At 39.6% G+C, this 14,712-nt stretch overlaps 1 protein-coding gene across 1 annotated transcript in view; it reads right to left on the bottom strand.

The window, feature by feature from the left end:
* TMEM59L (transmembrane protein 59 like) overlaps window positions 1–14,712 on the bottom strand; it is a 64,664-nt gene that overhangs the window by 37,243 nt on the left and 12,709 nt on the right. The window contains exons 2-5 of the mRNA XM_068233917.1: window positions 12,708–12,813; window positions 11,496–11,590; window positions 2,054–2,203; window positions 600–708 (exon numbers count right to left, since the gene is read on the bottom strand). Coding sequence (XP_068090018.1) covers window positions 600–708; window positions 2,054–2,203; window positions 11,496–11,590; window positions 12,708–12,813 — 460 coding nt within the window. The remainder of the gene's footprint in view (window positions 1–599; window positions 709–2,053; window positions 2,204–11,495; window positions 11,591–12,707; window positions 12,814–14,712) is intronic.

Here is a 14,712-nt window from a genome sequence, read left to right as displayed (position 1 = left end):
ATGTGCAATGACAAAAGGAGCTTTGCAAATTACGATCCATTCCACCCGGTACATACAAAAACGCAAGCCTGAACGAGGGCTTAATCAGCAGCAGTCTATATTTATGGCAATTTTATAACAAATTTGCTTTGCTATTATGACATTTGTGGTGTCTCATTCAGAGATGTGTCAGACTTCCATTACTAGAAACTGACTGGTAATTACCTCTGTAAAAGCAAAAGTAGTTTTTTGGTTTTTTTTCACCTCAGTTCATTTCTAGCTTATGCCTAACAGGGGGGCCCTCTCTATCTTTCAATAAAGGCTAATGAGAGGTCCTCCAAAAAAAGGCATTCTTCAGACATCTGATAGAGATCCTAAACTTACGGCGACCAATATTTTTTTTAACAATTTGCATCTTGACTAACTTGTTATGAGAAACATACTGTAAATGTAAATTAGGATCAGATTTTGTTGTTTTCAGGACTGTGGTAACAGTCAAGTGGTTTTCACAGCATAGTGTGATATAGACAGTAATGCAAATACAAAACATGAGTCGATGAAAAAGAATGATAGTTTCCTCTCATAAAATACACTATTTAAGAGTAAATTTATACTATTACCTGTGTGTGGCTTTAGGGTATTTAATCGAGAAGACAACCAATTTTTATCAGTGACCTCTGATCTTGGAGCTTGGACTTCTAGCACTGGGTATTCCACCTCTGGCTGAGACTGAAATGTAAAAAAAGAAACGCCAAGTAAGATTCACTAATTTCTAAGAATCCACCAGGACAACTAATCCAAAAGGTCTCTACCTCCACCCCTAAAGACTCTTTTCCACTACATGTTAATTTCTACACTTTCGCATACCCGTCCATAAGATCTTTAGGACCCCATCTTTAAATGTAATATACACATATATTTTTTTAAATATGGTCAGCCCTTGTAGACCTAGCGTATATATATTTATATTTATTTTTTTAATTAACACAAATTTGTGAGACAGTTAATAGGAGGAGTATGACCCGATTGTGCACAAATAAAAGTTAGTTATGAAAAAAATGCAAAAAACTTTATTACTCATCTATTTGGAAACATTAAGGCTGGTTTCACAGTGGGACGTTACAGGCGCACGTTAGAGCAGCCTGTAACGCAGCCCACCGCACAGTAATGAAAAATCAATGGGGCTGTTCACAGTGCGGACGTTGCGTTACATTGTAACGCTGCGTCACAAGACAACGTACTGCATGCAGTACTTTGGACGCGGCTGAGCCGCGTTAGACTGCTTGCACATGCTCAGTAATGTTGGGGAGGAGCGGAGAGCGGCCAGGCACATGGCTAATTAATATGCACTGCACGTTATGACGTGCAGTGTTTACTTCCTGGAGCAGCCGCTCTGTGCGGCGATTGGCCGGCGGGACCACGTGATGCCGCATGCGCACAAGAGTGCACATCACGGCATCACTGACGCCAGAGTGAGCTGCACAACGCGGCTCACTCTGACGTCCAGATCCAGCACCACCAGGCGTTGAGTTAGGGGGACGTTATGCGACCTTAACGCCCCCTCTAACGCAACGTCCTGGTGTGAAATTAGCCTAAAAGCACATAAAATGACATACTGACATAATACCCTCCCAGAACCTCCCCACTCCCCCAGGGACCCGTTAACCCTTTTTTTATTGTGGTAACTATGTGGAAGGAAGCATAAGGAGTTAATTGGCTTGTTATGGGGATAGGAGATATTGCACCAATCCAGTAGACGTTCCCACACACTTTATGCTGTCTAGTTCGAATGCTTAACAGGAAGTGAAAGTTTGTATATGTTTACAAACATTTCAATGAATGATCACTGCTGCTGACTGAAGCAGTGATCATTCATTCATCAGGCACTTTGATTGGCTTTGGGAACACATCTTCCCATTTACCAATCAGTGTTCTGCCGCATGACATCTACATTCTAATTTGCTCACCTGAGAAATCACATACTATGATTTCTTGCTAGCATATTTCATGGGCATTTATCGATTAGAGAATGTTACATACTTAAAGCCAGTTTAAGATAGCAGTATTGTCACACCTGGAAAACCACAACTTTTCCATCGTCAGATTGCAAGTAGAAGGTCCATGTGGAAGAGATGAAACTCTGAGCAGAGCTTACAAGGTCACTGCAGAATCCAGAGATCAGGTCAAACATAGAAAATGGAGAGGGAATTCGGAAATCCACCATCTAGATCATTTGTGAAGAAAAAAAAAAAAAAAAAGAAGACACATGCTACTAAATACATTAAAAGAACATATTATGACGTAATCTAGATAGGATTTAGGTGGTAGGCTGTTTTAACTGCATCTCAGCTGCAGAGTTTTATGATCTTTTGGGCACTTTTTCACCTGCCATGTTTGCAATTGTGTTTTTAGATCACTGCAATTCACCACAATTTGACGAACGATGGGCACCAAGATTACTATATTAATTGCGGTGCCCATTGTTTTTTGGCAACTCACTAACACATTGCATTCTTTGTGAGGTATCATGCTTCACCATTTGGCAGACAAACTTGAATTCTCTAAATTGCAGGTGATCTCCATCTGCCTGTATGCATAATGTGAACTGTAAAATTTGATCTCTAACGTCACCTAATTTGTGAGTCTGTAGAGGCAGAGGTGGCCAACGGCCGGGATCCTGACAAGGTACTATACTTTGAAAGTCATTTACTAGACATCACTATATCAAAGACTTTCTATTTCCTATACAGTTTTAGGATAACCATAAAAATAATAATCCTAACATTTGTACAGCGCTTTTCTCCTGTTGGTCTCAAAGTGCTCAAAAGCTGCAGCCACTAAGGACACGTTCAAGGGGCCACCCTGCAGTGTTAGGAAGGCTTGCCCAAGAATTTCTTACTAAATAGGTACTGAGGAACCCTTGTCTTCCATGTCAAAAGTGGTGCCTTTAACCAGTACACTTTCCAGCCACTAGCTGTGCCTAGAATAGAGCTTAAGCTCCACTATATTTTGCTTCCAACTTTATGCCAACAGTTTTTGGAGGGCTTTTTTCTTTTCAGCAAGACAATGCCCCTGTCCATAAAGTGAGGCCTATTATTAAATAATTTATGGAGTCTGGTGTGCAAGAATTCAAATGACACAATCCAGACCTGAACCTTAAGGTATGAACAAAAATGCCAGTTTCAAACCTTATTGCCTAACATCAGTGCCTGACCTCACTAATGCTACTTTGTCTGAATGGGAGCATATCCTTACCACTATTCAAATAACACGCCTTATCAGAAGGTGAGGCTATCCTTGCAGGAGGGGTGGGCCAGCGTCTACTTGATAATAATGCCCATAATTTGGAAGGGTAATGTTCAATATGCACATATGAACATGGCCTTTGTCTGCACACACTTTTGGATATGTGGTATATAACACCTCTTAACTGCCATGCCCATTTATTAGGTCTTTAACATAAACCTTTCCTTATTTAAAGTCAATGGAAATAGTGTCTAAAAAAAAAAAAAAGACAGACACTTACCTAAGGAGAGGGAAGGCTCTGGGTCGTATAGAGCCTTCTCTCTCCTCTCCCAGACAGTCCCTGTTCTAGCGCTTGGCTCCCCTGTAGCAGTATTCGACCAATTTGGTCAATTACTGCTGTCTCCGTCGCCGAAGGAAGGCTTCGGACGTGCTCCATACTGCGCATGCGCGAGCGTCCTCTCTCGCACAATATGGAGCCGCCTGTCTTTAGGACGACTCGACTTCCAAAGTCCCCCGAGGCGGGGGGATTCAAACGTGGAAGTGAACACTGCACCAAGGGCACCGAGAGGGAGAGGGAAGTCTCTATAGGACCTTAGGTAAGTGTCTGGCTTTTTTTTTTTTTTTTTTTTTTTTTTTTTTAAGACAATTCCCACTGACTTTAAGGCTTCATAATACTGTATTTGATATTATCTCCATGTAACAAAAAAGTTTGCCCCGGTAGGTTTCCATGAGTAGTTCTGAGTGATTTCTGCTCCCGTTCTTTCTCAGTTATTGTGGAGCATGATGCAACCCTTATTACTTCTGCTCAATGGCAATTTTATGAAACCACTTAGTTAGTTTTTTAAAAGCTGACTGAAAAAAGTAATTTTTTATAATTAATGAAATCGCCTCATTTTGCATAATTGTTTTCTTAAAAAAAAAATCAATGCAAATAAATTTTGGCATACTATTTTTATCTACAAACATTTTTTTAAATAGTTAAGCGTTTTGTGATGAAAGAAAAGAAAAATATAGGTTTCCTTTGGATTTAACAACTTGATGTATTTTGTTTCTGAGCCTATAAAAAGCTCCATATATAAGTAAGGAAAAGTGTGGTTTGGAAAATGCAGGACAGTCTTGTATACCCAGTTGGCCTGTGCCAGAGGACATTTTCCAATGCTTTTGAAAAATAGAACAAAGACTACAATGAACAGGTCTAGCTAGCTTGTTATTCATTTTTAATTGTATGAATTCGGTCATTTTGTAGTACAGAAATTTGTTCTGGAAATTACAGTGTGATATTTTTTTTTCAAAACAGTTAAAAAAATCTTTTCATGCTTTGGAACAATAGATGGGATGAAGAGCATCAAGGAATAAACCTTTTAAAATAATTTGTAGAGATCAGAAAAGGCCAGGAGGAAAAGAGTTGTAAAACCATGCAGTCTTTTTTTCACTTTTCTTTTTTTCAACTTTTTTTTTATGCAATAGAAAGCTATAAAAAGAGAGATTTTATCTCTGTGTTCCAATAGTGGACAGAAATGGAGATGTACAGTTCAAAGGAACTGCAATGTAGCTTATAGCTTTAAAGCCTACACATATGCAGTTTACTCATATCATTGACTATTCTGTAGCATATTATGGTATTCTTATACCTCACTGTTCCACTGGAGAAACAGAGCTTGAGAATTAAGGCATACTCAGTAGGACAGGGGAAGCCTCGTTAGAATCCAGAGGCATCCCCCTCCCAAGGCAAGTAACCCCCAGGGGCTCTTTTTTCCTTACATGTCTAAGTTTACTTTAACCCATTCGCGTTCCGTCGTTTTCACTTGAGCAATGTTCACCTCCCATTGATTAGCCTATAACTTTATCACTACTTATCACAATGAACTGATCTACAGGATCTTCTCAAAAAATTAGCATATTGTGATTCATTCTTTTCTGTAATGTACTGATAAACATTAGACTTTCATATATATTAGATGCAAATACACACAACTGAAGTAGTTCAAGCCTTTTATTGTTTTAATATTGATGATTTTGGCATACAGCTCATGAAAACCCAAATTTCCTATCTCAAAAAATGTCATCTGACCAATAAAAGAAAAGTGTTTTTAAAACAAAAAAAGTCAACCTTCAAATAATTATGTTCAGTTATGCACTCAATACTTGGTTGGGAATCCTTTTGCAGAAATTACTGCTTCAATGCGGCGTGGCATGGAGGCAATCAGCCTGTGGCACTGCTCAGGTGTTATGGAGGCCCAGGATGCTTCGATAGCGGGCACTGTGAGCAGGTGCCAGGTCATGCTGAAAATGAAATCTTCATCTCCATAAAGCTTTTCAGCAGATGGAAGCATGAAGTGCTCCAAAATCTCCTGATAGCTAGCTTCATTGACCCTGCCCTTGATAAAACACAGTGCACCAACACCAGCAGCTGACATAGCACCCCAGACCATCACTGACTGTGGGTACTTGACACTGGACCTTAAGGCATTTTGGCATTTACCTCTCCCCAGTCTTCCTCCAGACTCTGGCATCTTGATTTCCGAATGTCATGTAAAAGTTGCTTTCATCCGAAAAAAGTACTTTGGACCACTGAGCAACAGTCCAGTGCTGCTTCTCTGTAGCCCAGGTCAGGTGCTTCTGCCGCTGTTTCTGGTTCAAAAGTGGGTTCATACTTCCATTTGCTGAAAAGCTTTATGGAGATGAAAATTTCATTTTCAGCACGACCTAGCACCTGCTCACAGTACCAAAACCACTGGTAAATGGTTTACTGACCATGGTATTACTGTGCTCAATTGGCCTGCCAACTCTCCTGACCTGAACCCCATAGAGAATTTGTGGTATATTGTGAAGAGAAAGTTGAGAGACGCAAGACCCAACACTCTGGATGAGCTTAAGGCTGCTATGGAAGCATCTTGGGCCTCCTTAACACCTGAGCAGCGCCACAGGCTGATTGCATCCATGCCCCGCTGCATTGATGCAGTCATTTCTGCAAAAGGATTCCCAACCAAGTATTGAGTGCATAACTAAACATAATTATTTGAAGGTTGACTTTTTTTGTTTTAAAAACAATTTTCTTTTATTGGTTGGATGAAATATGCTAATTTTTTGAGATAGGAATTTTGGGTTTTCATGAGCTGTATGCCAAAATCATCAATATTAAAACAATAAAAGGCTTGAACTACTTCAGTTGTGTGTATTTGAATCTAAAATATATGAAAGTCTAATGTTTATCAGTACATTACAAAACATAATGAACTTTAGCACAATATGCAAATTTTTTGAGAAGATCCTGTATATCTTGTTTTTTCCGCCACCAATTAGGCTTTCTTTGGGGGGTAAATTTTGCTAAGAGCCACTTTACTGTAAATGCATTTTAACAGGAAGAATAAGAAAAAAACGGAAAAAATCATTATTTCTCAGTTTTCAGCCATTATAGTTTTAAAATAATACATGCCTCCATAATTAAAACTCACGTTTTGTATTTGCCCATATGTCCCGGTTATTACACCGTTAAAATTATGTCCCTATCACAATGTATGGCGACAATATTTTATTTGGAAATAAAGGTGCATTTTTTCCGTTTTGCATCTATCACTATTTACAAGTTAAAAATAAAAAAAATATAGAAATATTTCATCTTTACATTGATATTTAAAAAGTTTAGACCCTTAGGTAAATATTTACATGTTTTTTTTTATATATTAAACATTTTGTGTAGATATTTTTGGGAGGGTGGGATGGAAACTATAGGTCTTTAATGTAAATGTGTGTTGATTTTTATTTATTTTTTTATTTTAGTTGTAGTTTTACTTTTTGGCCACAAGATGGCGGCCATGAGCTTGTTTACATGACGTCACTCTAAGCGTAACACACGCTTAGAGTGACGCATGGGGGAGGCGACAGCCAGAAAAAGCATAGCTTCCGAGAGAAGCTGTCGCTTTTTCAGCGGGGGAGAGCAATCAGTGATCGGGCACCATAGCCCGATTCACTGATTGCCTGGCTAACGAACCGCGGGCCGGGAGCGCGCGTGCACGCGCGCGATCGGCCGCGGGAGCGCGCATGGTTCCTGGACGTAGTTTCTACGTCCAGGAACCAAAATAGGTTAAAAAGTATTTGTTACTTTCTCTTCCTTTCCAGATGGTAGTGTAAGGAAAAAAATGGGCAGAAACTAGTGGAAGGGCTGTTCTCACCAGGGCCTATATGCAATTCCCTTTTTCTCCCGAGTTTTCTCCTAAGTGATATTTTTAAACTAGTCAAAATGCCTTTTAAGCCACCAAAAAGCAAGAAAATACTCAAAATAATTTTGACAGCACTTTTTCGCCTACTTTTCTGTACGTTTTTAGTTGAAAAGTGCTGGGAAGTTATTTTAACTCAACGATGAAAAAATATCTCCTAGGAGAAAACTCAGGTGAAAAAGTAAATTGCATTTGGGCCCAGGTTCTTAAAATTTCCACTTTTGCTGAGAAAAAACCCTGAGGGCTGGAACCCACAGGAGCGCTTTTAACAGCGTTTTGGCAGCACTGCGATACGCTAGCAGTTTGCCAAAACGCTGGGCTAATGTTAATGGATGGGGCAACTTCCACAGGAGCGTTTGCGTTTCCCAGAAACGCAAACGCAGGACCTGCAGCATTTTGGGAGCGTTAGCGCTTCAATGTAAAGTATTGAAACGCTAGCAGAAACACTCAGCAAAACCTAAACTGAGCGGTTTTGCTAGCGTTTTGCGGTTCAGCACTCTAACAAAATGAAAAATAATTCACAGGACCAATGAGGATAAAAACGCAAAACACAAAACGCTACGCACCGGCTGGGCAAAAAAAAACAATGTTGCAAAACACAACCAAAAACGCCCATGAATCCGCTTGCAAACCGCTCAGACAAAACGCTAGCGGTTGCGTTTTGCGTTTGCTGATTTCAGTGGGTTCCAGGCCTTAGGGTTTTCAGTTTGGCTCTATATACTGCACTGATTATTGGCTAACATTTTTAAGTTTCCTTACTTTGTTCTCATGTGTATGTACACACAAGCATTTCATGGGACTAGTAGCAGAAACTGACACAGAGTGTCAAAGTTTTCTGCTACTCCGTGGATTAGTCCAGATATTGAATGAAAGTAATAAAGCTTCTTGCCCTAATTACACCTGTAACAATGTGGGAATTTCTGGACAGTTGTACAATTTGAGCTGTCAGTTTTGGAAATAAGCTATGTGCTGATTAAAATAGATAATTTTTTTAATCACATTAAAGTGCAAAAAGACTTGTTCAACATCAATCAGACCCCCTGAGAAAGGCATACAGCTGAAACTCAAGTCGGGAGATGAGTCTACGTGTTTTATTACGTGCAATAAACAAGCTCTGCTTCTAGTAAGTGATTCCTAAGCGGTGGCCACTCATTTCGCTACTCTCTGCACTATATGTTGCCTATCTCTTTTTTAGGCTGTTCGGTGCGATTTTATTGGAGCACAGAACTACATTGCAGTGCAGCACGCACCCTACTGGCAGTAGGGCTTGACGGACCGGAAACAGGAAGTGGTAGAGCGAGCTAGCTCTTATGCCCCACCGCTGTGATATCTGGATTACTTGAAATATAGAGATCGAGATTACAGCAAGTATTTGGGCAACTAGATGTAACCTCTATTAAGGTACTGTACTGTCATCTGCTTACATCTCGAGTGGGCTTGCATAGCCGGGGGCAAGTTCCACACCCTTTTTTGCGCTGAGGTACTATACACATTTTCTCCAACATCAATCGATGTTTACATAGTTACATACATAGTTTGTTTGAAAACAAGACATATGTCCATCAAACTCAACCAGAAAATATAGCACAACGATGGCCTGCGATTGATTTACTTTTACAAAACATTAAGAGTATGGGATGAGGAAGCAGAAAGAATAATGTTGACAAGCAAATAATCAGTGGGAAAAAGATGTGTATCTGTTTATAACAGACTGATGGAACTAACTGGACAAACACAGACAGAGGCCTATGAACCAACTAACTAATAATGGAATAAATCTCTGGAATACAGCTATTCCTACACTTGTCCACTAGCAGTGCCGACAACAATTTACAAACTGTTCTGGACTATATGCTATGAAGAGGCTTTACCACCAAAAGAGTACGCCCAGCCAAATATGGTCCAAGAAAAGTAATTACATAATCTGTTTTAAACACAAGGAGTGCTTCTTTCTTACCTTATTTACAGTTTCCCAGCCGTATTGTGGCACTCTATGGAAGAACAGCTGCATACTTGGAACTACATATATTGTGCACCAAGCGAGCTTCCCCGTGCACTAGGGGCTAGCCATACAATTTTACAACCTATTTTGGACACTAATTGCTAATCTCAAGCCTTGCAACCAACCTTAAAAGAGCACAAAGTGTGCTGGAGGTAAGGCGATAAGGAGTGCATTTGTGAATTCTGGGACTAATTTTGTAGCTCGTCTACAATGCTACTGGTGGTAGCAAGGACTAGCTTATTGTGGGATGAGTCCAACAAAAAAGGCTTTGAGAGCACTCCCTGCAACAACTCAAAAGTCTACATTCCAAAAATAGAAACAGAACTTGACTGAATGTAGTGAGATCTCCACCCAGAAGCATAAAGCTATGAGTTGGTAGCTGGAAGAACTTGACCTTTGAAGTTGTGGAATGAAAGGTACCAGCTCTCTTGTTAAAAGGAAGTCTTTAAAAGGAAGCTCCTCTTATATCAACTACAGTTAAGTATTTTTGCAATTACAAATGCAAAAAACAACTCTCTTTCTGCAAGTACGCGGTCACCCTGCATCACAAACTATACTGGCAGATCCAATTCCAGATTTAATACTTATGATGCTTATGTAAATTCATATTTCCTTGGTGCACCAAACATCGTTTTAAGCTTTAGGATGCTGCTTTCAGGTGAACAGGTCTGATTTTAATTGCTTTTGGGCTACTTCCTTCAGCACCTAACCTGCTTTTTTCCCAGCTTGCCCCCAATTTTTTTTAGACCCTTGTCTCCCATGTGGGCTGGTGGTAATGCCATAACCCCCGGAGCGCTTGGTCTTAATAATACCAGACAACATTGTTTTTGGCTTTGGCAAAAATTCTTCCTGACCTCCTTGCCCAACACCGTTTTCCATGACAAAATTAATTGAGGCTGCCAAGATTCCTACAGGATTCAGGAAAAATTCATAGAACAGAATAAAACCAAAGTAACACCAAAAAAACATTCAAACTACCAAGAAGCCTTTGTACAATGTTCTGTAACTTATCTGACATATATTCAGTTCATATGTACAGGATCTTCTAAAAAAAATTAGCATATTGTGATAAAGTTCATTATTTTTTGTAATGTACTTATAAACAGACTTTCATATATTTTAGATTCAAATACACACAACTGAAGTAGTTCAAGCCTTTTATTGTTTTAATATTGATGATTTTGGCATACAGCTCATGAAAACCCAAATTTCCTATCTCAAGAAATTAGCATATTTCATCCGACCAATAAAAGAAAAGTGTTTTTAAAACAAAAAAAGTCAACGTTCAAATAATTATGTTCAGTTATGCACTCAATACTTGGTCGGGAATCCTTTTGCAGATATGACTGCTTCAATGCGGCGTGGCATGGAGGCAATCAGCCTGTGGCACTGATCAGGTGTTATGGAGGCCCAGGATGCTTCTATAGCGGCCTTAAGCTCATCCAGAGTGTTGGGTCTTGTGTCTCTCTACTTTCTCTTCACAATATCCCACAGATCAATGCAGCTAGCTATCAGGAGATTTTGGAGCACTTCATGCTTCCATCTGCTGAAAAGCTTTATGGAGATGAAGATTTCATTTTTCAGGACGACCTGGCATCTGCTCACAGTGCCAAAACCACTGGTAAATGGTTTACTGACCATGGTATTACTGTGCTCAATTTGCCTGCCAACTCTCCTGACCTGAACCCCATAGAGAATCTGTTGGATATTGTGAATAGAAAGTTGAGAGACGCAAGACCCAACACTCTGGATGAGCTTTAGGCCGCTATCGAAGCATCCTGGGCCTCCATAACAACCGAGCAGTGCCACAGGCTGATTGCCTCCATGCCACCCCGCATTGAAGCAGTCATTTCTGCAAAAGGATTCCCGACCAAGTATTGAGTGCATAACTGAACATAATTATTTGAAGATTGACTTTTTTTTGTTTTAAAAACACTTTTCTCTTATTGGTCAGATGAAATATGCTAATTTTTTGAGATAGGAATTTTGGGTTTTCATGAGCTGTATGCCAAAATCATCAAGCCTGTACATGGCTCTCAAAATATCTTTACCTTTTCCTTTTGATTTTCAGCTTCAACAAGCTGCTTTCTGCATCCTGTAGTACAACCATACTGTTCATCCATTTGGGAATAGGCCTCAACACAGGCTACAAAAGAAACACACAGGTCAGCTGCACAATAGTTTTAAATACCTTGACTGGTAAGAACAATAGCTATACACATTGTTTAATGCTAGGTACACACAGATTTTCTGGCTGATTTACCGTCAGATCGATTATTTCCAACATGTCCGATCTGCTTTCCGATCCATTTCCTATTGAAGTGAGTGGAAATAGATGGAAAGCAGATCGGTCATGTTGGAAATAATCGATCTGATAGTAAATCAGCCAGAAAATCTCATAGTGTGTACCTAGCATAGCTGTAGGGATGCTTGCCTAGAGAAGTGTCCTTACTGCTTTCCCATAGGTGCTGGCAACAATAGTTGTGCCTGTATACAGTGCCCAATTCTGAAAAAAAAAATTGGTGAATGGTTTTCAAACAAAATTTGAATTGTTCTGCCAAAACTCACATTATGCAGAACACACAAGCAAACCCAAGGAAAAAGTTATAGCCGGGAGAAATAAGCAAATAAAATGTGTGGGTTTTATCTATATTAGCATTGTTTAGCCTAAAACTATAGGGGATGGAATTGGAGAAATCGTGTATTTTTTAGAAAATGCATGTAAATGTACGTAAAAGAGCTGTAGCTGCACTGACAAACGCTGTAAAAAGGTGTATTTTTAGTTTACTGCATCTTCTAGGAATTCTCTTGAAAGTTACAGGAAACCGGAGGTGAGAGGAATATGAAGACTGACATTTATTTCCTTTTAAACAATGCAAGTCCTCCTGGTCCTGTGTCTTTAATCCTTTTAGCCATAGATCCTGAACCAGCATGCAGATCAGGAATCTGACTCAAGTCTGACTGGATTTGCCACATGTCTGTTTCAGGTGTGTGATTCAGACACTACCGATGCCAGAAAGATCAACAAGACTGATAGGCAACTGGTATTGTTTAAAAAGAAATAAATATGTCAGCCTCCATACCCCTCTCGCCTCAGGTTCCCTAAAAATAAATAAATATTCATGACATTATATTAGAAAGTATATACTACATAGAGAATACAAATACAGAAAAAACAAATGAAAGCAGAACATGCTAACATTTTAGACTCTTTTGGACTGTGAGTAAATAAGAACAGAATGCCTCCACTTCTCATAAATTACCTGACTCGCATTCAGCTCTTGTAATGTTGAAATCAGCAGTGACATCCACAAAGTGACAGATGGAGAAGAGTCTGCACCCTCTGTAGCAGGCACCAAGGACATCATCCTGTGGGAGGACATAGGCAGCATTAGCAATTCATTTTCTCATTTAATTCTCCAATTACTCAATTTCAAGCCTGCTTAGACGTAATTGTTCCAACACTTTTTTAAAGTAATGTTAGTTAACATAAAACATAACTTAAATAGGAATCACAGTATGCCTACTGGAGACAGATGCAGGTTGAATGCCAACTGATTGTAGGGTTCACTGAAGTGGTGTGTACTGGCATTTCTGAACATGTGCAGAGTGTACAACAAGCTCAGGGTAGACATTTGCCAAACAAAATTAGCTGGAAAGGTGGCATCATATGACATTAACCATGCAAGATTTTATGGCCAGGTTTCCAATTCATCCCCTTTCCTTAAAGAAAACCTGAACTGAAAATTAAAAGTCAAAATAAGCATACACAAGTCATACTTACCTTCCATGTAGTCTACTCCTCAGTGTCTTTCTCCTGTCCCGCGTCCTGTTTGTTTACTGTGATCAAGGGAATTTTCCGTCCTCCATTTTGAAAATGGCCATTACCCATAACATCTTTCTGGTCAGCACACAGTTAAACTGTAACATCGCCCACTTGAGCCATAGAGAAACATGGACATTACCTGGTACATCAGTTTTCCTCTCAGCTATAACTGACAGCAACTGATATTTTACTGACAGCAACTGATATATTTCAGATCTGACAAAATGTTGTCAGAACTGGAAGGGATTATTGTCAGAAGAAAATGGTGAGCTTCTGAGAGGAACTGATGGCAAGGTGACTATGTAATGTTAATTTGAAGTTACCTCATGTGTTTATTTTAAATATTTTTACTCAGTACAGGTTCTCTTTAAACTCTTTACTACAGGATCATTGCTCTTATAGATTACCCAACATAGATAATCTTTAAAAAAAAAAAAAAAAAATTTGACGCACAGGTCATGCTTTCTTTTGGTACCAAAAATAAAATTTCATGAATTATGAAGGAGAAAGCAACCTTATGTACAAAATTGTATTTATTTTATCATGAAAGAAAAAAACTATTTTAAAAGAAGCATTAAAATGTATTATTCTTATTACTATTACCATAATAAATGTACTATTAAATGAATTTAGTCATTACCGTAGATTTATTTTACTTAATAAAGGACCATTATCATGAAAATGGTAAAATGTAAAATATATGTGGACACACACAAACTACGTTTGGCTAAGTAGTTGTCACAGTAGGTAGTTGACTATAAGTCTAGAAATGTAGGTCTGACTCGCTAAATAAAAACTATAGCGGTCAACTTATACATTAGTGACACTAACCACACTGAGTAATGTGTAAACTATTAGTGACATTCCTATTTGCAGCAATATACCCAGTTGGTAAGCAACACTCACTTGATAAAGGAAACTCCAAGAAAACACAGGTTTGAAAGTCCTGGCCACAACAATTAACAAGGAAAGTGGCAGAGGGAAAAACACTGGTCTGCAGGAAGGGGTGTGAATAATCGCTGCAGTTGGGGGCCTGGAAGAGTTATTAGCTGCACTTAAAGCGGAACTGTAGATATAAAATAAACACATTGTTTCACTTACCTGGGGCTTCCCCAAGTCCCCAGCAGCCGTCCTGCGCAGCTCCTCAACGAGCCTCCGTTCTCCCGCGGCCAGCTACTTTCGGTTTCGCCACTGCGCGGCTCTGGCCACGCGTATCCTTTCTTCGCGTTCCCCGCTATTGCAGAGGGGAACGCGAAGAAAGGATACGCTTGGCAGGAATGCGCTGGCCTCGACTTACAAGTCGAGGTACAGGACCGAGCGGCGGCGGGGGAACGGAGACTCGGCGCAGGACAGGACAGCTGCTGGGGGCTTGGGGAAGCCCCAGGTAAGTGGAACAATGTGTTATTTTATATCTACAGTTCTGCTTTAAGGGACAGGAGGGG

This window comes from Hyperolius riggenbachi, chromosome 1 (assembly GCF_040937935.1).
Source record: "Hyperolius riggenbachi isolate aHypRig1 chromosome 1, aHypRig1.pri, whole genome shotgun sequence".
Lineage (NCBI taxonomy): Eukaryota > Metazoa > Chordata > Amphibia > Anura > Hyperoliidae > Hyperolius > Hyperolius riggenbachi.
Note: the sequence above shows the minus strand (reverse complement) of the source record. Positions and strands in the feature narration are given on the sequence as shown.